We start from the raw sequence: 26,779 nt of genomic DNA, 5'->3' as shown, positions 1-26,779 counted from the left end.
TTATTGGGCACGATATATTTTATTTAACCGTTTCAATATAGACGTTTATATAGACGTTTTGTCTAAGTCAAAATAAGTTTATTTGTTGGGCAGAATGTTTTAGAAAATTGTTGATTGCAACTTATTTTGCATATTTTTGTAGGTATTTTTGTCCTTGTTGTCCATTATTTTGCTGTGTGTTATACATTTATATGTAACTTTAATTTAATTCGTCATTATCGAAAACAATATGTCTATTATCTTCAAATCTAAGCTGTCAAAGTTGACAAACGTGATTAATCATTTCTTCCTTGTTGTTGAACTTGTTATTGTTTACAACTAAAATTTATGAACTTTTTTTCTCGATTTTCACTATGATTAAAAAAAAACCTCACTAATCTTTTGTATAATTCATAAGCATAATATAAATACTATTTTGGTTAATTATTTCATCAAATTCAGTTTTGCTGATAACTTTTCTGTGCGTTTATTTGAGTTGACAAAATGACAGCAAATAATTTTTTTGGGATAGGTTGTTTACTTTAGTGGTTCCTTGTGGACAAATTTGATTTATCAGGCAATTTAAGATAAAATGAAAGAAAATAATCAACAAGCAGTTGTACATAACAATAGAAATATTATACACTAGGTGAAATTAACAGCCCAGGTTTTCTTTCAAAATAGGCTGATTAACTTAAAGTCTGAGCTGTTTGTCTTTTAGTAATAAATCTGGACTGTGTTGTGTTTCAAATGTATGTACTGGTCTTATTGTTTATTGGGTGGTTTGCAACTTTTATGCTGAATATCAATAGGCATTTGATTTATTTCTTTCAAGAACCACTGTCAGAGATCTAATTGTGTCAGAGAAAATCTTAAAAACATGATATATTACAAATAACTCATATTTAAAATAGTTCTAATAATTTCAGTAAATTGAACGAAGAGACACAATGGCAGACATATTATCCTGACACGTAACAACTGTAAATATTTAAGACATTAGAGTAAAAGAGAAGAGAGTGTGAAAATGCCACCAAGTTCAGGTGAACTATGGGGTCACCACTTGATGCCACAGCAGGTGGCTGTGGACTGTCTACTGCCAAATGGTCTTCTCATACCTCTCAGGTAAGTGAAAGCAGGGATTGAATTGTATGTTTTGCTACATTTACCTGAATTTATAATTACCATAAAAATAATTATATACCCTCATTGAAAAAAGTTGATTCTTTAACAAAGTTGTGAACATTGTTTGTGGTTGTAATACTCCCTTACATATATCAGATACCTGCTTGACTCAATTAAGAACTTCAAAATGAAATATATTTAAGAAGAATTGTTTGTTAGAAGTAAGTTAGTTGTGCTTAACTAACAAACGGCATGAAAGACTAATTAATCTATTTTAATTGCTGTACTAACGAAATGAATCAGTTTGTTAATCTTAAGTAAAATAACTTCACTATGAGAAGTAAAGGTAAAAAAAGTTTTTTAATGGTTACAAGAGAAAACTGTTTAGAATTTATGATTTTCTCATTAAATGACAACTGGCAGGGGCAGACCTTACCCCTAGTTATGTTTTGAAATAACATGTTGTGTGTGTTTCACACTGTAAAATGAAGTTTTTTGGTGATTAAACAATTGTTTTGCTTTTTTTTCAATTGCTAGGAGTTAAATGCTAAGGTTTATATAAAAAAAATTGAAAGCATTATTCCTAAGATAAATCAAGCCTCCATCCTTTTTTTTTAAAACATTATATATAATCAATCAAATTGAAAAGGATTGACCAAATGTCTGGAAGCATCAAGGATATCTCAGTAAGGAAATATGGCAATAAGGTATAGCATTATTATTATTATTATTGTTATTTTTTATTTTCGTATTTTAGTATTGATCACCTTAATTGGTAGAAAAATCTTTATCAAAACTTTTAAGTGTGTTAATTGTTAGGTCCATCAATACATATTTTCCATGTCATATTGAATGATAAAAGAGAAATTCCGAAAAAATAAATATTTTGGCAATAAATTGCACACACAAATTGAAGTTCAATTGCATGAAACAAATTCTTTTGTTACAGATGTAACAGGGACTCTACCATAGAGAAAGTGAAGGCAGATTTGTGGCTTGAGGCGCGACGCCAGCCGCTATTTCACAAATTAGGTGAACAAGTGCAGTATATATTTGTGGGCATAACTCAGGATGCTGAGCTGGAGGAATTTTACGATGAGACTCGAAGACTTTGTGATTTGAAGCTGTTCCAGCCAATACTAAAAGTGATTGAACCGAAGGGAAACAGGGAAGAGAAAATGCTGAATTATGAATTAGGTAATGAATTCATATGTGCTGAAAATCATGGGTACCTTTCATAATGCTGAAATAAACAACTTTGGTACCAGGTAATTATAAGAAATAAAAATAAGGCCATTAGGCCAATACATAGGCCCCCCCCCACCCCCCCCAAAAAAATAAATAATTTAAGCACAATCAAGACAGAAACGCAAGTGACATTTTGGTATTTTGTCACTGTGTATTAGACAATTATTCCTGTTTTTAATTGTAATCGTCACAAATGGATTTCATGGTCATGTCAATACCATCTTGGTACGGAGAATCATATTTTTTTATTTAGACGATGGGTTTTGCTAGGTAGCATTGGGTTACCCTAAACATAGGTATATTTTTCATGGCCTTAATGAAAGATTCAACTACTTTACTTTTACAGGTATGGCCATCGGTATACCAATGAATGAGTTTAATGAGATGAAAGAGCTTGAAGTGATGACATTTAGACGCAATATTCTCACTGTGTGTCAAAACGCTGTTGAAGATCGGCGGCGAAACGGGAAACACAGCCTCGCATTATACACATACCCTCCTGATGTGGAGAACTCTGCGAAACTGCCCTCACACCTGGAGGAGAAATTACAAACTGACAGTAAGACTTCAGGTGATGCATGCCTTCATAGTTTAGCATTACTCATTTACTGCATGATATGTGTTGTACCACACAAAATTTGGTCCCAAATTGATCAGATAACGTCTAAAGTCCATGTGGAGTGCAATATTGATTCTGAGTGCAAAATAATTTGTCCAAACTGAGGCTTTGTACTTTGGACCAGAAAAAACATGCTGTGACATTTAATAATTTATTAACTGATTAATAAACCTTAATTTGCTTCTAGTTCATTCGTTCTTAATATTCACACTGAAGTCCCATTTTTGTCCAGTGCATATCTTTCCATTTTTGGTCGAAATTTAAGATTATTTGGCAGAAGTGACCAACATAGCATGTGAATGTGTCACACACAAGACAAAACTCCCTACCTTGAAGTTGAAGGTCACAGCAACCTTCTGAACTTGGTATGATTTGCTATATCAAAACCTTTCTGATAATAGTTTGAATATGGTTCATATCCTTCTTGCTCATGGCTGGATTTTAAAATTATTTGGCAGAAGTGACCCTAGTATGATGATGCGTCATGCTGAAGACCCTTGTTCCTACATTCAAGGTCAAGGTCACAGTAACCTTCAGGACTTATTATGTTTTGCTATATAAGCCTTTCTGATAATAGTTTGTGTATGGTCCATATATTTGTCATACAATGTCGGATTAAAAAAAAAAAATGGTAGAAGTGATGACCATAGTATGAGGATGTGTCGCACACAAGACCCTTGTCCCTACCTTTGAGGTCAAGGTCACAGCAACATTCTGAAGTTTGTCTTGCGTAACAGTTCAAATATATTTTAATGTTTTAAGGTGAGTATTAATGTCTTTTTTTATCAATGAAGGTACATGTACATCCAGCTAAAGGAGAATATCAGAAAATTGCAGAAAATATCTTATTTAATGTTTATCACTTTTTTCTTGTGAAAATATACCAATATTAAGTATTAGCTCTTTTATAATATGTGTACTATTTTGTGTAGATGCATTGCCTATGTAGAGGTAGTACAGATAATGTGTGTTCTTAATAAGAAATTGTCACTGGACAAATATCTGTCAGTGAAATTTTAGTGCTGTTCAGTATATTATGATGTACAAATTACAGTAAAACTGTGATCGCTCTAGGTCGCAGGGGACAGAGCCTAAACCTCTAGGGAAACGATGTTTCGAACGACCCGATTTTCAATTCTCCAGTCTGCTATGAAATATATTTCATTGAATTTCAAGTATGAAGTAGTCTGTTTTCTAAGACACCAATTATGTGTTGCATTGTGGAAATCTCTCATATGTTCAAAAGCTGTCATTTACTTTATGTATACTAAATATAAAATGTAAAAGAAATATCAATAAATCAATTTTTTTTTACAAAATGGCCATATTGCAAAGCAAAGTGAAAAAAAAAGGAATTATTTTCAGAGATTCCGATGTTGGATCGATATGGTAGCGTTTATTCATATTTTTATTTACATTTCTCACAATTAACTTCTTGTCATTTACTTCTCATAATTCATTCTAAAATACCCATATCAACTAATATCGGTCATGCGTTAACAGTGTTAACGTTATTTCACACCTTATCAATTGCCTTTCAACTGTCATTGCAATTTTAACAACTTGCGAAAATTTTGATACCTAGCAATTGTTTGTTTATTTTGGAACTCACTTTCGGGAAAAAGTGTGAAATTATGACCTCGAGGGAGCCATAAGGTTTTGTGCATGATTTGTGTACTTGGGACCGAGAATATTGCTCGACTCCTCGACATAATTAGGTTTCGATGCAGCGTAGGTATATTTTATATGAAAATAGAAGGAAAAAAGTTCGGGACCAAGCTCCGACCTCGAGGGATCTTCGGTTCTCGAACGACCGCTTGATCGAACGACTGCAGTTTTACTGTATTTTATTCTAAGACTGCCTGTCACCCTTAAGTGTTTTCAAACAGTTTGTATTGAGAACACTTCATGGTTAAAAATCATGAATTACATACATGCCATAGGCCTGGGCAGGTGAAAAATTCCCCCTGAATATCCTGCTTGAATTTCTTGTTGTTTTTTGTGTTTAATTAAAAAGGCCCTTTAAAAGTAGAACATGCAAAAATAAATGCCCGCCGCTAGAGCATTTAAATGACAATTTTAATTTTAACTCCATGAAGAGCTCCTTTTGTGCTGATAGAATGTTATGGTTTAAAAAAAATATTGTATAGTTATTGAAGCCGTTTGCAATAAATGTGCATGTATGAATATTAAACTTTCCTATCTCAAACCATCTTACCACTTAATGTTTAAGGAAATGAATGATCTTTTTCATTAAGATCTGTAGATAGACACTTGATATTCTTGATGTTAATGGCCTTAAACATTGCTGTACTTATATTTTCATTTTGTTCATTTCAGACAAGAACTTCCTGATGTGTGTATGGGTTGTCCAGTCAGACAAATCCAGGAACAAATTTACACTGAGAATCCCCCACACTGCAAAGCCTAATGATGTCATAGCAGAAACTATTCGGTGGCGGAGTAGGAAAATGGGTCGCTCAAAAGAGGAGACAGACCGTTGTATAGACGGCTATTCTCATACCTACGTCCTGAAAGTCTGTGGTTGTGACCTGTTTCTGTTTGAAGGTTATCCTATCAGTCAATACAAGGTTGGTCCACCTTAATGGAGCTTCAATTGCCTAATTAAATGATCAAATTATGATTATGTAGTCTAATTAGACATTAATTGGTGTTTCTAATTAGGAAGCATTATTGTAATAGTCTGCATGACGTTTGGTTTGTCACTTTCAATGGTCTTTCAATTTAATAATTTGTGACAAGTGCTACAACTTAGTTTTATATCCCAAAATGTCCCTCTTGATTAAAATTATATATTTTTAGAGTTACATTCAAACTGAAAACCAAAATACTGCAGATGTTATTTCAAATAAAGTAGAACATGCATCAATATGCAGCTGAAATATGTACAATGCAAATAGTTGGTATTGTGGAACATTGTAAATTAATTAACTGAGAAACAAACACTTGTGTGTATATTATTATATATAAGAGATGAAACGATCAAGTGTTGTCAAAAATGAGTGGAAAACTAGAAAGAAGAAAAATAGTGAAGAACAACTGTAAAAATCGTTTGGTATTAAGCAACAAATCAAACTCATTGTAAAAATACAAAAAAAGTTTATCCATTTTGATTTTGATGGCATAATCTAAAATTGATTGGAAAGGATTGACTAATATTTTTGATGATCTGTCTTTATTTTGGACCAATTTTCAAACCCTTTGATATATATGCAACCAATAAAACTTACAAGTCATTTGTTGAGACCTCAATGAAGCTCCTTTAATTTCTCCATAAACATGTGCTATATGGAGCTGGCGAAATATGTTTGTGACACTAACATATAATTTGTCAGCAAATTTTTACTAACTACACTATAAGTTTCAAAGAGTTGTGTTTGTTTTGTTTGTAGTATATCCGAGAGTGCTTGGAAACTAAGAAGATTCCCCAACTGATGTTGCTGACCAAGGAGAATGTTTACGCTACAATCAAGGATACACCGTTCCATATGCCATCTTATGTTCAGAGAGGTACGGCAATGCAGACATTGTACTGTTGATAATTGTGTGAGAGGTCCCTAAGGTAAGGTTAGATGTTATTATCTTAAAGGTTCATTTTGCTTAGAAAGAAAGCCAATGTTTAGTCATAGGGTTGTTGTTGGCGACACTGTGCAAAAAAATAAACTTTGGCTATAACTCAAAAACCATTCAAGACATTCAAATGAAACTTGGCAGACATGTTGACAGTGACAATATGCACATGCTTAGCAAAGCCCATTATTCTGGCTTTAATTATCCCAGAAATACCCCTTTACTAAATGCAAACAAAACAGACTGGTGTTTCAATAGGGTCATTTCAATACTTCAATTTTGCAGTTATATAGCAATATCCCGGATGTTTATAACACTGAAGCTTAACCTTTTGTGTATTGATTTTCCCTTGAAAATATCATCTGCTAAAATTTGAAGGTAATTATTTATACTGCCAATCGCAGGAGTGAGATCCACTGTGACGTAATAAAACGTCGAGGACGGAAAATCCCCAAATGCATTGATGCTTAAATCATTGAATATATTACATCAGTTTAATTTACCATTAAAATCAATAAAGACATAATTATTTGTAGATAATATTTTGTGTTACAAAGAATAGAAACAATAAGTAGCTGAGAAAATGATGAGTAAATTTTCTGCTGAGCTAATTGATGGCCAGCATGGTTCTAGTCGTAAAATAGGTCAGGTAAACACATTTGTGCAAGCGTTGATCTAGATCTTTTTATTCATACTGGGAAAACATTTATCAGCTTTCTTTTTGTAAACAATTTTATGAGGGGGTAATAAAGTTAAACAGACACTCTGGACTGGATCGCTCAGCTGGATGACACCGGATATTCCTGCCATATTTCTGTGTATTATACACGAGAACATCTATTGTCGGCTTTTTAATCCAGATGGGTCTTTTTTATGATAGGGGTAATAAATTTAGATCGATCCCAGCATTTTTTTACCCTTTGATTTAATGAAGTTATGGCATTTTAAAGAAGTGTAACAATTCCATCTTGGAAATGCATTCACAGATGAAATAAAATAATTTTATATTTCATCATTGACACCGCTTTTTAGATAATTTAATTAGGTATCTATGAAAAATGTATTCACATAAAAAAGATTTGGCCACAATTATTTGGAGTTATATTAAGTTTAAGGTCATAACGCTGTAATAATTTGCTCTTTTTCGATTCCCTAAAATTCCTATACAGATAAGGACTGCTTGCTTATCAGTAAGTTGGCTTTTGACTGGGAGGTGTAATCTGGCCACTTGCCTATGTGCTAAAGGGTTAAGGAAGAATTTTTACTTCTTTTTACTTTTCAAGGAAGAATTTTAACTTCTTGTTACTCTTCAAATTATTGAAGTTGAATACATAGAATATAGAGATGGTTAAAAAATTTAAGTATGCCAGAACATAGATATGTGTCAAAATGTTATGCGATGCTGAAATCTTTGGATACTGTTGGTTATGTGAATTGGGTAACCCACTTAAGAAAACATTTATTTTCAAATGGCTTTGGTTATGTTTGGGAAGCCCAGTGTATTACCAATAAAAAATGCTTTATGGCAACATACTTACAACGCCTTAAAGATCAATATGTTCAGTCATGGCGTAGCAGTTGTATAAATAGTGCCAAATTGCAAGCTTATATCGGCTTTAAAACCAATTTTGAGATTGAAGCGTATGTAAATTGTCTTTGTGTTAGGAAATTTCGGAACGTATATGCTCGTTTTCGAGCTTCAGCTCATACGCTAGCAATTGAACGTGGCCGTTATACGAATGTTGAAAGACAGTTAAGGTTTTGTCCTCATTGTAAAGATGTTGTAGAGACAGAATATCATTTTCTTTTGGTGTGTCCTTTATATAATACTATTAGACAAGAATATATAGAAAGAAAATATTATGAGAACCCAAATATAATTAAGTTTAACATATTGATGTCTTGTAATATTGAAAATGTTGTGAAAAAAACTGCTCACTATTTATACTCAGCTTTTGAAAAGAGAAATTCACTTTTCCAGGAATAAACATTACATACTTGTTAAAAGTTTTGACTGTTAGTATATCGTATTGTATATATAAGTTATCAATGTCATTGTATCAAAATGTACTTTTTCTATGTTTTGACAGATACTATTATTCTATCCATGCTCACTATTTTGCACAAGTAGTTTTCATGTATGTATTGTGTGATGTTTGCATGGGCTGGTGGCCTTCTAGCAAATAAACTGTTTGTTGTTTGTTGTTGTTGTTTGAGATACATGTAATATTTTTTACTACAGTTTGACCAAAAAAAATGTTCTAGTTGATTGGTCTTTGTTTTGAAGGGTTTAGTAATTCTTTGACCAATGTAGTTTATGATCTTTGGTAATGCTTTCACAAAGGCTGTTAATGGCTCATTCCTTCATTGACAGGTATCCAGGCCTTGAATGATGTTCAGAACAAGACTACCATATCAATGTTCGAGGTACACACCAACTTCAAGATGAAGGTACACTGTGCTACCTATGTCAACGTGAAGGATGTTGGGGGAAAGGTATGTGATGAAGAATTTGTAAATGGCAATATGTAAAAAGAGATTGTTTCTGAACTGTAATTGTTACAGGAAGTAAAATATTGAGCGAACATTAATGTCCCAAGTGATTTCTCATTCTCATAGTGTTGTACAGCTGAGAAATAAAATCTGCATTGAACATAAAACTTGTGAAATGATCTGTATTGTATCTTGCTGCGATTTTAATTTCTCAGTTATGTGAGCAATTGAAAAGTCAATGCATAATGTAATTAGGTAGAAATATAAACATATCTTATTTACAAGTCCATCAGGGCATTTAATCTCGATGTTTTTTCCGCAACAATTGTATAACACTTTGTTCCAGATCTATGTAAAAGTTGGTTTGTACCATGGCACAGAGCCACTGTGTGAAAGCAAACTGACAAAGGAGTCAGACTTTAACAATCCCCGATGGAACGAGTGGCTGGAGTTCCTCTACCTGTCTGACATCCCGCGGTCTGCAAAGATCTGCTTCTCCATATGTTCCGTGTCCAAGCGGAAAAACAAAAAGGTACATGTACATGTATGTTGGGGATATTTTTTGTGGCCAAAAAAATCCATCTGGTTTGGGTTACTGGACTCTACCAAATATGACTATGACATTCGAAGAAATCGGCGTCATCCTTACCATTTCTCTGTTGGTTAAAAAAAAAGAATGATTGTGTGTGTTTTAATATGTAGTTTACAAAACCTTTAAAACTATATACTATAGATTACTTTAACACCATACCCTAATGATGATAATGGTGTTATTACTTAATTCCTAATATTTTTTACATAGCCTACTTGTTTTTGGACAAGATTTTTTCCATACCACACAATATTTGTTTTTGGCTTTTTGAAAAGGTAGTTTATGAGAACTTTAAAGAATAATTGATGTAGATAAAAAAAACCTTGTTGTTGATTGTTCACACAGTTGACATTCATTTAAATACCAAAATATATCAGCCAGTGTAAGTCTTTGTTTCTTGTGATATTAAGGATTTTTTGTAGAACAAACTGGCTCAATAAGTTTCTTGTACATTGTCATTCTGACTATGTATGTATTCACGTAACATCAGAAATTGATCATGACACTGTAAGGAATGAATAATTAAATACTGTCTCAAATCTATTACAGATCCACTATGCACTGGCGTGGGGCAACCTCCAGCTGTTTGACTTCAACACACACATGCTCAGTGACAAAGTCAGTCTTCAGTTGTGGCCGATGCCCCACGGGCTGGACGAACTCCTCAACCCCCTGGGGATCCCGGGCTCCAATCCCGATAAGGACCAACCTACCCTGGAGATTGAGTTTGAGACCTTCAGTCCGACATTATCATCTCCACCTGACACTCAGCTGGAAGATCTGGCCAAGTTTGCTACAAACAGAGATAACAGACAGTCTTCATTAGCACTGGTTAGAACATGGGCAATAATGTGCATCTTTAAGTATTCTAACATTAGGATTTATACTGTTAATAACAGAAGAGACAGATTCTGCTCCTCAGAAAGCCAACTGATATAATAAAATCAGCAAACCTTCAATACAATTCTTTTCAAAATTACCGTAAATGACAAATTGTATGCAACACCCAGCATACAGAGCAAAGTCAATTCCTAAATAATGAAGTTGGTAAAACCAATTCCATCTGATAACACCAAAATTTCCATTTAAAAACCAGAATACCATGCAAATTCAATGCCTGAACCAAAATACCATGTAAATTCAATGCCTGAACCAGAATACCATGCAAATTCAATGCCTGAACCAGAATACCATGTAAATTCAATGCCTGAACCAGAATACCATGCAAATTCAATGCCTGAACCAGAATACCATGTAAATTCAATGCCCGAACCAGAATACCATGCAAATTCAATGCCTGAACCAGAATACCATGCAAATTCAATGACAAAACCAGAATTCCATGAAAAATTAATGCCAAACTTGAAACCATTACAAATTCAATGCCAAAACTAGAATACTTCGAAAATTCAATGCCAAATTCAGAATACTTTGAAAATTCAATGCCAAATTCAGAATACACTGCAATACTCAGACCAACACTTTTTCTACACTGTAGCAGGCAGATGACTGGAGACATGAGGAGGAACAGTTACTGGATATTATAGGGAAAGATCCTCTCTCAGAAATCCTGGAGCAGGAAAAGGCTCTACTCTGGAAAAGAAGGTAGAATTTCTCCCGCTTTAGTTGAGCCTAATTGGTATATTTCAACTATGAAAGTTTGTGAAGCATTTTATCTTTTATATCAAGCTTAAAAAAGAAAGTAGACATTCTCCCGCCGTAGTTGGACATAATTGATATGTCTCAACTGTGAGTGTCCTATGTAAAAGTTTGTGAAGTATTTCATTATACATTCATCTTGAACTGCTACATATTGTGATACTACGCATAAATGCATGTGTGCTTCAGGCTGATTGACATCATCAGGTTGTTGTTAAATTGGAAAAAAAGCACCATCAAATACCTGTATGTTTATTTCAGGGATTACTGTCTACACCAGCCCAACTCGCTACCAAAGCTACTCAGTGCAATCAAGTGGAACGACAGGGAAAATGTGGCTCAGGTAGGCAGCGGAAATCATTATAGTCATTTACACTACTGTGTCTTGTTTTACAGATGTTAATTAGGGCAGAAAACTGATAAAAAATGTTAACTAATGATAACGATATAGTACCTATCTCCTAACATGTACATATTTAACAACAAAGTTTCACATACTCATTTACTAAACATTTTATTCTGCATAAGCCAGGTAATTTCATCAGTAACATTCATTTTAAAGGTAATACATAGATGTCTTAAAAGGGCAGTGCAATGATGAAAGACCAGTAGACACACACAATATATTTCTGAATGTTAATTTCAGTGGTACAAGCTTATGGATAATGGGACTATTCAATCAGCTGTTTAGCTGAATACTAAGTGATTATTTGAAATTAAATTCAGGTTTAAACATGCACATTCAAATAAACCTTGTCTAATATTAGCAAAGGAGCTTTTTGGTTAAAGAATATATTTCAGTATAATCAATAACCAAGAATAAATTATTTGAAAAATCTACCATACAGTACATTCAGTGAAAGATTGTACCAGATCTATTCACACAGGTCTGGCAGTTTTTCTGTGTTGTTGTCCAGCAAATAATCGTATTTGTATACATGTTTCTGCAGTTGTACATGTTGCTGAAGCAGTGGCCGACTGTGTCCCCGGAGGTTGCCCTCCACCTGTTAGATTGTTCTTTCACTGACCTACGGGTACGCCAGTTTGCCGTTCACTGTTTGGAGATCGGCATCTCGGACGACAAACTTCAAAGATACCTCCTACAGTTCATTCAGGTAGTCTGGCATTTCTACTCTGTGTTATCATCTAATGTGAAAGTAAGGGCCACTTCCCGGTATATGTTAGACAGTGTAGCCTTAACCCTCTCTCATGTAGCCTTGACCCTCTCAGACAGTGTAGCCTTGACCCTCTCTCATGTAGCCTTGACCCTCTCAGACAGTGTAGCCTTGACCCTCTCAGACAGTGTAGCCTTGACCCTCTCAGACAGTGTAGCCTTGACCCTCTCAGACAGTGTAGCCTTGACCCTCTCAGACAGTGTAGCCTTGACCCTCTCAGACAGTGTAGCCTTGACCCTCTCTCATGTAGCCTTGACCCTCTCAGACAGTGTAGCCTTGACCCTCTCAGACAGTGTAGCCTTGACTCTCTCAGACAGTGTAGCCTTGACCCTCTCTCATGGATGTTAAATGAAACAAGTTTTTTTATTATTTTGAAAAGCACCCTGTAGTGTTGTTTTCTGTTGAACAGTAAGTTTGAAATTAATTTGTTTCTGTTACACAAATTCAAATGTATAAAAGCAGAAAATTCAATATTATTATTGTATCTTGAATTTATCAGCTTATTCAATGCCATGCCTTTAATGTATGTAAACTTATTCAATGGTTTCCTGCCTTAAAATGTATAAGCCAATTCAAAGCTCTGCCTTCAATGAAAGTAATCTTATTCAATTTTTCTGACTTAATTATATAAGGCTATTCAATGATTAGTTTTTTAAATATATAAGCTTTTTCAATGGTGTTATGCCCTTCATTTTTAAGCTTTTTCAATGGTTAAATTTATGAGTTAATTTAATGCTTTTCCTAAACATTTCAGGCTCTCAAATTTGAGCCGTACCTGGACAATCCACTGACGCGGTTCCTGCTGAAGCGATCACTCATGAACCAACGAATAGGACAGCAGTTCTTTTGGCATCTAAAGTATTGAAAGTTGTGGATTATTAATGTTTGTGCTAGAAATTTAAAACTAGATATTTACACAAGCTCATGAAATCAGGTTAAATATATACCTACAAAGGCCCTATTTATACATGACCTTTCAATTGAAGATGTGCTAAATAACGGCTCTATTGGTCAGACCATTGAGGAGAGGTGTATGAGCGCTAAGGCAGTTTAAGGGAATTAAAGTCCATTGTGTGTTTATATTATTTATATGGAAAAATCATTCTGATAATTTCTGACAACTTTCACTTATGCTCAATATAAGATCAATAAGAAAACAATGAACAGTTAGCAGTAAAATATGATGAAAGTTTATTTTGTTTAAGTCGCACTGTAATTTAAAAACATACCACCTATTAAAGATAGATTATAAGAACAAAGTCTAAAGTTACTTTTGTAATACAGCCCACGTTATTTGTCAAAATTTTATTAATGTAAAACTACTTTGCAGATCAGAATTGCACCACACAGCCATGCGAACGCGATATGGTCTGATTCTGGAGGCGTTCTGCCGAGGGTGTGGCTCATTCATGAAGACCCTGCTCAAACAGGTGGAGGCCCTGGACAAGCTCACAAAACTCACCAATGTCCTCAAGGCCTCCGGAAGCAATGTGAGTAGATATGATCATGTTTGATTTCTACCTCAAAGGAGTATATTAAGTAGAGTTGAAAGGTAACGAATAAAAGGTGATTGTGTTATAGGACACTTTTTTGACGTCCTTTATCATGTGTATTATGTGAATACATTCATTTCACTTGACCATGGTTGAGAGCCTATACGCACCAACAAAACTGCACTAAGCATTTACCAGCCATCTCCCGGAGTTTCCATTCTGGAAATGATGTTATAAATCAATCACATTAAGGATTTAGTGCATTTTCTTGAATAGTAACATAAATTGGCAGTTTAACTATTAGTAAAAACTGTGATAACTTGAAACACAGTGTGTACATGGCTGTTTTAAACACATATCGTCATTAGCATGATACAGGATTAGAAGGCAGTAGCTTGATATGGATTTCTCAATATGGCAAGCTGTATTTTCACTGTTTGATAAGGGAAAGGAAATAGATAGGCATAAAATAAATATCTATAAAGTCTTGCAATTGTTCAAAGGATGAAACATCTGTGTACTCTGTCCATGAACACATAACATGTTTTTCCAAAGCACACTGAATCATATTGTTTTTGGCACCAGGACAAGACAGAGTTGATGAAAGGACTCCATGAGCAGTTACAGCAGCCTGACTACCAGGAGGCATTGACCTCGCTTGCCTCGCCTCTCAATAACAGTCACAGGCTCGGTAATCTCTGGTATGTAGCCACTACTATTAATATTTTTTAACATTTGACACTCACTTGTAAGAGAAATATGCTAAGTTTGTTGTTTTTATTAAGAGAAATATAGTAATGTTTGGTATCAAATTTCGCGCAATTTCTGAGCATTTTTGATTTAGAAATTATTGCAATTTTATGTGTTTGTTTGAAAATGAAAGTAGATGCGCTAAAAAAGTAAGTAGCAAACTGCTTCAATTGATGAATAAGTAACGATTCCTTTTTACAGCTATGAGGTATGTGAGGTAAAGATGTCCAAGAAGAAGCCACTATGGATGGTATGGGAAAACAATGACCCGCTTGCCGACCTCTGGATCAAACAGTACACCATCCTCTTCAAGAACGGGGATGGTAAATTGTTAACTTACATAGAATATGTTCATGGACATGTGAGGAATTGAGAATAAAAAGTTTTGTGGAAGCATGACATTTTTTTATTGATACATTTTTCACATAGTTTTATAACCTCTGCAATTTTTTTTATAATAAATACTGTTATGGCATTAAAAAAATGAGGAATAGATCATCACTGGTTTAAAAAGTCCACATATATCATGAAGGTGATTACCTTTTGTATAACATAGGATTGAAGCTGAATGAATTATTGTCATATTTTGATTAGTAAGTACATTAAAGAAGGTATCAAATTTCAGACCTGCGACAGGACATGCTCACATTACAGCTTATTAGTGTAATGGACTCCATTTGGAAAACAGCAGGCCTAGATCTCAGGTAAGTTGCTTATAGTACTGTGCTAAACTTGATTAGACATACCAATATGACTGCATTGAAAATCTTTGATATTCTCTGCTCTTCAAGGGAGATCACTGTGTGAGAGATTGGTAGTAAAAAGGTATATGTTAGAATCAACATAGCTATTTTTTAACCTTGTCTGTTGTTGGTAAGAAAGAAGTTGAGGTATTGTCATAGCCTTGTTGTGCATGCATAAACCTTAACAGTGACCATAACTAAAACATGAATGATAGAAATATCTGCATGAAACATGGTACACATGTTTCCTCAAACTCTTGGTGTAACAATTGCCATGCAATGCCCCTTGACAGATGGAAAATATAACAACAGGAAAGTGTTGATGTGTGCTGGCAATTGGTATTTCTGTTGTTCATTAAGAGCTCAACTGTCCATTCAGTATTCATCATTGTCTGTATAGATTGTTTAGATTTGTAATAAGATTCATAAAAGTTAAAGCCATAGATCAGTTGATATTTAATGAACATGTGCCCTTTCATAGTTTAGCCAGATATCAAATTGACAGACAGCATTATTTAAGCATCACTTACTTAAAGACAGTGTAAACTGTCCAGTTTATAATTATGTCAATGACATTGAGGCTAGTTCACAATTGTAAACTAATATTTTGACATTGAATCAATATTTATATACCATCACCTGCCATCTCAGGATGACGCCATACCTGTGCCTGGCCAGTGGTCAGGATGTGGGACTCATAGAGGGAGTGCGCAACTCAGCTACAATCATGAAGATCCAGGAAAAAGGTGGGGCCAAAGCCACTTTACAGCTTGGCTCCAAGGCCTTGCATAATTGGATCAGGCTTCACAACCTTGAAAGGTATAGTCAGACTGTTGATACAGTAACTGCTATTAATGGGTTAATTGGTAGGTTAATGTTTTTCAAATTTTAATGTAGAGTAATATGCAAAAAATGTTATGGAGTGAATGGCTAAAGAAAAATCGAGGTCATTTTATGCTGTAATTTCTTGTTTTGGATGAAATGACACCCTGATTCATTGTTAAACCAATGGATAGATTTACTAGTCACGTCATAATCCTGGACAAATAAATGCATGTGGACATTTATTGAACAAATCATGGAATTATTAAGGTTTATTGCTGCCTGAATTAAGGGTTGTATCAATTGCTTCTTCCGGAATACTTTTTCTAATGTCAAATCAGGGGCTCATGGTGAAACAATTCACACGGTTTTCTGGAAGTGGTTAAGTTCGAAGTACATGAATTTCCCCATTTCAGGTACGATGAAGCCATTGATATGTTCACTCGGTCCTGTGTCGGTTATTGTATAGCGACGTTTGTGTTGGGGATCGGGGACCGACATTCAGAAAACATCATGTGTATTGAGGATGGCAGGGTAGGTGGTTTGTCACATTTTATTTTATATATTGTTTGAAAGCCCATAGATCTTAATAGGACTTGTTAAAATGTTCAGTTAAAATAATTGTCAAACATTTCCGCTTTAGTTTATTTATGACATACATGTAAAAGTAATTTATTTTTAAGGTAAAGAACCTGTTTAGAAACTTAGTAATAATGTACAAAAGGAACAAAATAAATCATCGTAATAATTAGCGATAGTGTATGGTACAACACCAAATTATTCATTGCTATACAAGAGTGTTTTCCATTATGAGTTTCGAGAACGCTGATCTACATGTAGTATATTATTATCCAGTCTTTACCTTAAAAATTTTTCAGCACTTGTCCTTTCGGGCAGGTATTTGAAGAAAACCACTTGCCAAATAACAGTATTACTTGCCCAAAATCATTTTAAAGAACCCCGACAAAAATCAAATTGTAGTGTTTATTATTTATTTAAGTCACCAATTCATGGGTAAATATACGAAAGCCAATATCTAGAACATTCATTCAGGATTTGTGAATTGTTGCTGTCGAAGAAATTATGAAAATTGAGGGATTTAAATTTTGGAAAAAAATGCACTTGCCCGTTCAGGCAACCACCTGGGAGTTTTGACTTGTCTGAAACAGTATTTACATGTCCCGGGCTTCGGGCAACCCAGTTACGACGAAGACTGATTATCTACACCACCATCCAACATAGCTCCTACAGGAACTTATTACGTGACCCTAACCCTAACCCTAATGCCTTCATTAAGGCAAACCTATATTTCTCTTACAGGATCTTAGAGGATTTTGAATTCCTTCTTGGGAAAAGCCCTTTATTGCCTTTTATAACCTCGTCCCTTTTCAAGAAATATAAATTGAGTTACTGTGATCAGTGTTATTGTATGTGTCAGCGTGCACAAACATACCATGGTAAAAGTAAAAGACCTTTCAAGATATTCACATGCAAATTCATACACATGTTTCCAGTGACAATATGTAACGAGGCTTACAGCCCTGGATTTAGTAAGTGCAAGTTATGCCCCCTTGAATTATTTAAAAAAATCATTTAAGCAATTGCATCCTCTTGCAGTGCTCTTTGTCTACTTTTCTTTGGGATATTTCAGGTGTTCCACATAGACTTTGGGCATTTCCTGAACCATAAGAAGAAGAAGTTTGGGATCAATCGGGAGCGAGTGCCATTCGTCCTCACAGAAGATTTCGTGTATGTGATCGCACGGGGGCGGGACCAGCCACAGAAATCAGAAGAATTCAAAGAGTAGGAAATAATGCAATTTATTATTTACTTTCATTTTAAATAACATTTTTACCCAGTAATAACTGTAGCCACAGTCTTTTTCCATCGTTGAGAATATCATGCATTCAAAAACAAAAATCTAAAAAATCATGCAAAATTCCCAGATTTTTCATTCCCGTCTGATTCAATAATTGTAGGAAAAAATTACCCCAAATTTAGATTTAAGTACTTATTAAATTACCAGAAAAAGGCCTGAACTGAGGAGACAACGGTCTTGAAACATGCAAAATATAATGAAACTAAGTCTATTATTGTTATTATTATTTCATATATGATATAAACATTTATTCTAATGAAAAACATTCTTTACAGCTCAAAACATCCATGTATGGATGTTCTTACAATTTATACACTAGTAATAGTGTAAAGCTATGGTTCTTTTCACAGATTAGTATGACTTTTCAGTAATTTGTCACATAGAAACTTTGTTAACTGATACTTTCATAAGCTGTAACCTATATGTACCGTGTATGTGCTTATTAAATAACACTAAGACTCTTTGTGTGACTCATTCTTTGCGAACGTTCTTTCAGATTCCAGCAGCTCTGTTTGCAAGCCTACAAAGAGCTCCGAAAACAAGCAGACCTCATAATAAACCTCTTGACAATGATGTTATCTTGTGGAATCCCTGAACTACAATCGCTGGACGATATAAGTTATGTGCGGAAGACACTTGCGGTTGAGTCAACGGAGGAGGAAGCTGAGTTATATTTCCGACAGCAGTTTGAGGCTGCATACAAGGGACAATGGACTACAAAAGTGGATTGGATTTTTCATCATCTGAAGAATTAGGCTCCATCAATTGAGTGGATATGTGAAAATTATACTAGTAAGATTGAGGACTGTAGACCAGTCCAGATAAATGTAACAAGTAAAAAAGTTGGTTAATTTGACAAATTCAATGCAGGAACTTGGACAGTATTCATTTCCTGAAACAGTTTAGATATTTATGGATATCAAAACAGGCCCGGCATTCATGAGAAATATTATGTTGTTTCCTTACTGAGGTTGATTTCCTAATATTTTTATAGCCAAAGTTAAGTTAAAGTGTTTTCACCATAAAAAGGGGGATTTTCAATAAATTCAATGAAAAAGTGTTTCATGGCTATGTTTTGAATCTATAGAACAAGTTTCGCATAGTTTATTTCTTTTTTACGTGATTGTATGTTATGAGCTAAATTCAAACTAATGCCTTTATTATGTAATCTATATCAAATGTTTTGTGTATAACTGTAATAATACTTTTTTTGTTATAAGTGCTATTGAATTGACTTTATGTTATATTGCTTCAGAAATATTTAGAGTTACTGTAATATGTGTGGGATAAGTTTCTCAAGATATTTGTAACATATGTTGGATATACACTTATTTATTGTTCTTAAACAAAGAAAAAAATAAATGAATAAACATACATAACATTACGTCTTATTTGTAGGATATTTTGAATGCACTTGGGTATGGACTAAAACCCATGCAACATCATCTTTGGGTATGTTGTATGCAATGTTGAAAACCCTGTTTAGCCTTGTTGTACGCGTTACAATATCTCTATGTTGTATGCACTCTATTTATTATTCTTTGCATCCCTAGGATAAACTGATTTGCAAAACATCGCTATCATCATGCATTGTAACCATTGCACAAAAATACATTTAAATTTAACTTTAATACCCTGGTATATAAGAGTGATGTAATGAAGTAAAATATTTCAGTTCTGTTACTGCGATAGTGAATAATTTTGAGTAGGCTATTTTACTTGAAATTCGTTCAAGGCTTTAGATATTTGCAAGCATGTGTATACTAAAGACATGCTTGGTCAGTTTTTGAGGAATAAAAGGGACCTTAACTTAAATGAACAATTTAATATGGCCCTAACCGGCTGAAAATATGCTTCCCATATGGCTCAACTATTCACCATGCCAATTTCTTTACCACAGATATAATTTAGTTGAGTGTAACCGTGTAAAGTTGTTGCTACTTGACTTTACGAATATTTCAGAACATGATTTAGCGATTTGATTGGCTTACACGATCTCGGCAATTTTCGTATCCAGGATCTTGTTTACAATAGAAATTTCCCGAACTTTCTTAATTTTCTAAAGATATTTAAATACCAGTGCATTGTTGGATATTCATAAATACATAACGACAACCAAACTGAAATATTTAAATTCGACTTCAATGGCTGGAAGGTCAATGTTTCGACGATTTGAAGAAGATCCGTTTTTTGCGTAAGAAAATGTGTTTTGTTTTCGTTTTAGCTCTCATTCACGTAGGCATAATCTAATTATAGACTAGACTTATCTTTTTAGGAAAAACATTGCAAGTTCCTTTCTTTATGCAACTGAAATGCATATTGTTTGTGTCGCTTTCTCTAAAATTTAGTTTACTGTAACATCAATGTTGTACATTATTATTGTATGCATTTCATACTGCGCCCGCCACAACTACTTGTGTACATTGGTCAGTTATTCGGTTTCTTTATTATTTGGATACAGTAATTTAAGTCCATTACAGTTGTCCTTATGCACCAGTCAGTTGTAACCACGCCCTCCCCCCTCCCCTCCCCCCCCCCCCCAAGGTGTGGGGGTATACCAAGATAGCCGGTACCTCCCAGGTGGTTCAGCAGTGCTGGGTAAATACGGTGGTATTGTTTTTACACTAATTAAGCAAGGAATGGGCCTTAATTAGGATGCCCCCAGGGTGTTGGGGGTTTTGGCCAGGATTTTCCCAGCAGTTTTTTATTGCAGGGCGTGGCATCAATTGACTGGTGCATGATGATAATGAAAGATAAATTTTATTTCTCTACAGTGCCAGCTAGTATATCTAGGTACTGTTGTCTAAAAAAATAGACATTCAAAATAGTATTCTTCTCATCTCTAAAGGATCTGGCTTATAAAAGATTACATCCTAACTCTTTTTTTTTCCAGGGATCACCGAGACCAGATGCGTGGAATGCAGGGTATGTTTCAGAACCCCTTCCAAGGTATGGGGATGTTAGAAGATGCTCAGGGTCGAGACAGACGGGGAAGAGAGAGGGGATCCTCAAATCAGCTGTCACCATTAGGAGACTTTGGCTTTGGAAATATCTTTGGCAACATGCCCAATATGATGATGAATATGGATAAAGCATTTGTGCGTTGAGCTAGTGACATTCTGATATCATTTAGGTTTTTAAATCTGAACAAATGGCATACACATTTAAAAAAATTGTCATTAGATGTTAAATTGAAATGATTTACCTCCTTGTTCAAGTTGTTAGCATATGGTCTTTCCCAAATTTAAAGCCATGTTAACTGGTAAAAAAAAAACAATATCACAACAGGCTTTAAACTTTTAAATCTCCGACAGATTGACTGTTTTTTCTAAGATGAGCATGGGTTTTAATTTTACAACTCGTACTAAGAGAATCCATGTGTTTTTGCTTTATTCATCAAATATTGCTTTTCATAAAGTAATAGAGTTTAAATTTTCAGGAGGAGGCCAGTCAGCGTGCTAGTTCCGGAGAAAATGGAGCTTCATTTCAGCAAGCTTCTTTCATGTCATACAATAATACAGGAGGAGGGCCTCCAAAAATCTTCCAGGCCTCAACAGCAACCAGATCTGGCCCTGGTGGGGTAGGTATTTAATTTTAACATGACTGCTGTAAGAGCTATTAAAGCGAGGAAGATTTCTGAATGAAGTGGCTATATTTTCTCTTGGAGCCGAGTTCTCTTAATTTCACAGTAAAAGAAGATTTATGGATCTTTCAAACATTTATGAGGAAATCAATTTAATGTTAAATTCTGAATTCAAAGCTCTTTCTATGTAAGAGACAGCATTTTATAACAGATGTTTGGCTTCTAACCTATTTTATGTTGCCAATTTTTTTCCGAACTAAACTTGATGTGGCCCCTAAAATGCTTAAAAGCATTTTGCTGTATCAAAGTTATACCAATTAAATATTTCACATACAGGGGCTAAATCATAAATAATGTAATGGGCTTAATGTCAGTATATCTTTTATTGTATATGATTGCACATTTGATACTGAATTAAATCGGATGTGAAAAAGGTTAATCATTTGTGTTGGTGAGAAGGCTATGCATATCTTTAGAAAAACTGCATTTTCAGCATCAAAGCTTACATTCTTATGTTGAGTTTCATGTTGACCAGAGATAGAACTTATAAATGTTAAATATTAAATTCATTTATTTATAAATTATATGCTACTGTACATATCAGATAGTTCACTTAGCGAATGTTAATGCATTTTAAAATGGAACTAACTGAAACTAAAAACAAATAACGACTGTATTAAATTATTGACTGATCTGACAAAAGTTTAAAGTGAAAATGTGTTAAGGTAATACTTATTTTAAAAAATGATTGAAATAAAAAAAGATAACTGAAACAGAATTTGTAACAGTTCATATTTTTATCCTAACCTAGGTGCGTGAAAGTCGTAAAGCAGTTCGTGACTCAGAGCGGGAACTGGAAAAGATGTCTATTGGTCATCACATATACGACAGAGGTCATGAAGTTGAGAAACATCGCAACACAAGGTCAGGACAGGTGGACGAGTTGCAGAATTACCACAACTTAGATGAACGTAAGTTGGTTGCTTCAAGGGTTTTAGCCAGGTTTTAAAAAGGACATGGTGCTGCAGAATAGGGTCAGTGTGCTGGGGGTAAAAAGGACATGGTGCTGCAGAATAGGGTCAGGGTGCTGGGGGTAAAAAGGACATGGTGCTGCAGAATAGGGTCAGTGTGCTGGGGGTAAAAAGGACATGGTGCTGCAGAATAGGGTCAGGGTGCTGGGGATAAAAAGGACATGGTGCTACAGAATAGGGTCAGTGTGCTGGGGGTAAAAAGGACATGGTGCTGCAAAATAGGGTCAGTGTGCTGGGGGTAAAAAGGACATGGTGCTGCAGAATAGGGTCAGGGTGCTGGGGATAAAAAGGACATGGTGCTACAGAATAGGGTCAGTGTGCTGGGGGTAAAAAGGACATGGTGCTGCAAAATAGGGTCAGTGTGCTGGGGGTAAAAAGGACATGGTGCTGCAGAATAGGGTCAGGGTGCTGGGGGTAAAAAGGACATGGTGCTGCAAAATAGGGTCAGGGTGCTGGGGGTAAAAAGGACATGGTGCTGCAGAATAGGGTCAGGGTGCTGGGGGTAAAAAGGACATGGTGCCGTAGAATAGGGTCAGTGTGCTGGGGGTAAAAAGGACATGGTGCCGCAGAATAGGGTCAGTGTGCTGGGGGTAAAAAGGACATGGTGCCACAGAATAGGGTCAGTGTGCCGGGGGTAAAAAGGACACGGTGCTGCAGAATAGGGTCAGTGTGCTGGGGGTAAAAATGGCACAATGTGTCGGGCAGTGAAGAATTTGAACATTAAAAAAAATTCACAGAAAAAGTTAGGAATTAAGCTTTTTTTGAAGTAATATTAGGTTCCAACTGCCAAATATTTCTAGTTTGTATGAATTTATCAATAAATTTTTAATAAAAAGAAGATTAAATAATTGATTTTCTGAAGCATTTAATTCCATGGGGGTGCACATTCTGGTGTCCATGAGGGCAGAAGGGTGCGACCAAAATGGGGCAGGGTGCAGCACCCTTCTATAATTTTTAAGTAACCCTAGCTTCACTTACTGAAAGAAAGACTTTATACCACAATTAATGCTGGAAAGATCGCTGTTATTGTTTGGAAGTATATATTACTGTCTAATTGAAGAGACACTTGTAATGCTTGATATATTTTCATTTAGTGATGCAATGGTTGGTATCCAGTTCCAACACCGATTGTTTTGTTTTATAGTTTCATGAACAAATGTTAAATGTCATCCAAATATGTCGACTCTTAACAACAGAAATGTATTAGCTTCTCCAAGGTTATGCTTAAAGAAATCAATTGATAAACACAACTTCATTACAAGGCCTTATTTGTATTGAAGGTAAAGCTGAGGAATTTGACAGAGAATGGCAGGAAAAGTCAAGAACAGCATTCCGAGGATTAGACTATGGAGCGAACAGACGGACAGACAGACGAGAGCTCAAAGGCAGGCAAGATGAACGGGATCGACACCGAAGGGACGGCCGACATGAGAGGAGAAGGGACGAACAGCTTGCCTTGCCCGCCCCTGAAAATGATCAGGGCAGGAGATCAGAACACTGGGGACGCACAGCAGAGAGGCGGGATAGAAGTTAAACAGGTAAGGCAACTTTGGGCACATGTTTTTGGACTTAATAGATTTTGTCAAAGTTTTGCATGCATGCCAGCTGCTACCATACACATTGCAGTATCCCTAATGCATTTACATCTAAAGTCTAAATTGTTGAATTTGCAAAAGCATCCTATGGACTAGGAAAGTTGAGCGAGCTGTCCTCCCACAACTCTTGTTTATATATAACCTTTCATACTAACCATATTGGGCTCTAATTTGTCAATGATGGGCTCTGGTTTCCAGAAAATGTTAATAATGTTATTTTTATGTTTCAGACACCAAAAAACAATTACAGAAGAGGAGGAAAATATCTGAAAAACAGAAATAGACTGTTGGAGTTTCAGACTGTTATTTATACACCATTCTGGAAACATTCCTTCACATTGTGATACTTTGTACATAGCTTTTGTGTATTCAATATGTTGTTTAACAGAATAGTTTTGGTTTGTCTACTTACAAACATTAAACAGAATGACATTTATTTGTTTTATACAATTAGCTGCTAAGTTTGACATGATTAACAAATGTCATCTACAGTATTACATTAATTAGTCATTTATTTTACCTTGTATATATGTGTGTGGAAATTCTCTACATACTTGTGATTTGTGCCCTCTACTATTGTGGTGGATTTGTGCCATACCAGGGTCCCTAGGATGTTTGGAGAATATTTATTTTGCGTTTATAATACTGTGTTGACCATTCAATGAGCCCCAATATTTTTGGAGAATATATAATAAATCTTATTTCCCCAGAATATGGAGGATTATGCTCTGCTTGTATGTCTTGATTTCCAGTTTGAAAAAAATCATAAGTCCCACTTTGCCATAGTATTGTCCATTGGTAGTGTTGAAGTTTTAGTTTTTTTTAGCCCCACTTTCAGCCATATTATTTTCCATTGACACTGGATAAATTCAAAAGAATTCACGTCCCACTTTCAGCCATATTATTGTCCATTGACACTGGTTAAATTGAAGATAGTTATAGTTCCACTTTCAGCCATAATATTGTCCATTGACACTGGTTAATTTCAAGAGAATTCAAGTCCCACTTTCAGCCATAATACTGTCCATTGACACTGGTTAAATTCAAGATGGTTATAGTCCCACTTTCAGCCATAATATTGTCCATTGACACTGGTTAATTTCAAGAGAATTCAAGTCCCATTTTCAGCCATAATATTGTCCATTGACACTGGTTAAATTCAATAGAATTTAAGTCCCATTTTCAGCCATAATATTGTCCATTGACACTGGTTATTTTTAAGAGAATTCAAGTCCCACTTTCAGCCATAATATTGTCCATTGACACTGGTTAAATTCAATAGAATTTAAGTCCCATTTTCAGCCATAATATTTTCCATAGACACTGCTTAAATTCAATAGAATTTAAGTCCCATTTTCAGCCATAATATTTTCCATAGACACTGCTTAAATTCAATAGAACTTATGTGCTTTATGTGCTGCATGTTGGACTTGAAAACCTGCTGGTTACCATTTTAAAAACTTTAATTGCACTTGTTTTATAGAATGAAACCTTAAAAATGTAAAAGCAAAAAGGCCGTATTATCCACCTGATTCATTGTTAAGTATGTCAGGTTGTTTTTGGAATTACCCTCATAGACAAGATATCCATTTTAGGAATTGTGATCGAATGTTGTGGTGATTTTTACAATAAATGTCGAGCATATTCATTTCAAGTGTTCTTGTGAGTTTTAAGCATTATTTTGACTGTTGCTTACAGCATGTTAGTTAGTTCATATCCATTTATCCTGCTTGATTGTGGATGAAAGCTGATCATGCTCAAGTCGGTTTCCTGTGTAGAGGCCATGAGAAGGTATCCCAAGCATAGCTAACACATTTGACATTTTTTTAAGACCCTCACAAAATGTTCATTTTTATCCTTCCAATGCCTCTGCTTTTAACCAAGTTTTGTAACAGCTAATAAAATCACATTTGAATAGTTAACCTGCACCTGATGTTATGCTCAGTCCAACTACTTAGCCAATTTGTCCGTCTTACCACAAAATACAATCCTGATATCACACCTTGCCATTTAAATCACAAGGAACAAATATATATAATAGAAGCATATATATTGAGATTTTTAATGACAGCGAAAATTACTAGTGTTTATCTAGGCAGCAATTTAGTTTTAAGTCCAGACTTTTTGAAAAAATCTGTATAAAATTTGCTTAGACAATAAACTATAATAAAATTCAACACAATGAAATAACTCCTATCCCCTAAATATTTCCCCTACCTACTTGCCAGTATGTTACCGGAACCACGTTTTCTTGTATGAGCTTATAAATGAGAATCCTGATGAAGTATTCATGTTTTAACAAATGTGTTTGCTCCCTGTTGAATGACCCCTAAGTTTCAGAATCCTCCATCTTAAATTGTAGAACTACATGTAATTAACCCCACAAACATTTTGTTACAGAC

The 26,779-nt window shown here is 34.9% G+C and overlaps 2 protein-coding genes across 4 annotated transcripts; both read left to right on the top strand.

Moving 5' to 3' along the window:
* Positions 1 to 83: 83 nt before the first annotated feature.
* LOC128203071 (phosphatidylinositol 4,5-bisphosphate 3-kinase catalytic subunit alpha isoform-like) lies at positions 84 to 19,552 on the top strand. Of its 3 annotated transcripts, none has more exons than XM_052904332.1 (21): positions 84 to 138; positions 909 to 1,104; positions 2,054 to 2,301; positions 2,699 to 2,911; positions 5,312 to 5,562; positions 6,385 to 6,502; positions 8,937 to 9,058; positions 9,402 to 9,587; positions 10,197 to 10,478; positions 11,146 to 11,252; positions 11,568 to 11,649; positions 12,257 to 12,421; positions 13,236 to 13,339; positions 13,812 to 13,971; positions 14,560 to 14,675; positions 14,926 to 15,047; positions 15,350 to 15,428; positions 16,119 to 16,286; positions 16,706 to 16,823; positions 17,941 to 18,092; positions 18,665 to 19,552. In XM_052904332.1, the coding sequence occupies exons 2-21, from the start codon at positions 1,007 to 1,009 to the stop codon at positions 18,921 to 18,923; spliced, it is 3,150 nt and encodes a 1,049-aa protein (XP_052760292.1). In that variant the 5' UTR covers positions 84 to 138; positions 909 to 1,006; the 3' UTR covers positions 18,924 to 19,552. The 3 variants fall into 3 exon arrangements, with proteins under 3 accessions (XP_052760292.1, XP_052760289.1, XP_052760290.1); XM_052904329.1 differs by having other exon boundaries at positions 2,699 to 2,923; XM_052904330.1 differs by having other exon boundaries at positions 125 to 142; positions 2,699 to 2,923.
* Positions 19,553 to 20,162: 610 nt separating this feature from the next.
* Positions 20,163 to 26,025, top strand: LOC128203667 (myeloid leukemia factor 1-like). Its single transcript, XM_052905186.1, has 6 exons — positions 20,163 to 20,362; positions 21,062 to 21,266; positions 21,608 to 21,748; positions 22,563 to 22,722; positions 24,063 to 24,320; positions 24,608 to 26,025. Exons 1-5 carry the CDS (start codon positions 20,313 to 20,315, stop codon positions 24,314 to 24,316), a joined length of 810 nt encoding a protein of 269 aa, XP_052761146.1. The 5' UTR covers positions 20,163 to 20,312; the 3' UTR covers positions 24,317 to 24,320; positions 24,608 to 26,025.
* The last annotated feature ends 754 nt before the right edge of the window (positions 26,026 to 26,779 follow it).

Source organism: Mya arenaria, chromosome 9, assembly GCF_026914265.1.
Source record: "Mya arenaria isolate MELC-2E11 chromosome 9, ASM2691426v1".
NCBI classification, from domain to species: domain Eukaryota; kingdom Metazoa; phylum Mollusca; class Bivalvia; order Myida; family Myidae; genus Mya; species Mya arenaria.
Note: the sequence above shows the minus strand (reverse complement) of the source record. Positions and strands in the feature narration are given on the sequence as shown.

Bases quoted from the DNA above. Each gene is read 5' to 3' on its own strand.
- LOC128203667 (XM_052905186.1), top strand. From the start codon at position 20,313: ATGGCTGGAAGGTCAATGTTTCGACGATTTGAAGAAGATCCGTTTTTT. The intron at 21,267-21,607 runs GTGCGTTGAGCT...TTAAATTTTCAG, and splicing joins TGAATATGGATAAAGCATTT to GAGGAGGCCAGTCAGCGTGC. The intron at 22,723-24,062 runs GTAAGTTGGTTG...TTTGTATTGAAG, and splicing joins TTACCACAACTTAGATGAAC to GTAAAGCTGAGGAATTTGAC.
- LOC128203071 (XM_052904329.1), top strand. From the start codon at position 1,007: ATGCCACCAAGTTCAGGTGAACTATGGGGTCACCACTTGATGCCACAG. The intron at 1,105-2,053 runs GTAAGTGAAAGC...CTTTTGTTACAG, and splicing joins GGTCTTCTCATACCTCTCAG to ATGTAACAGGGACTCTACCA. The intron at 5,563-6,384 runs GTTGGTCCACCT...TTTTGTTTGTAG, and splicing joins ATCCTATCAGTCAATACAAG to TATATCCGAGAGTGCTTGGA.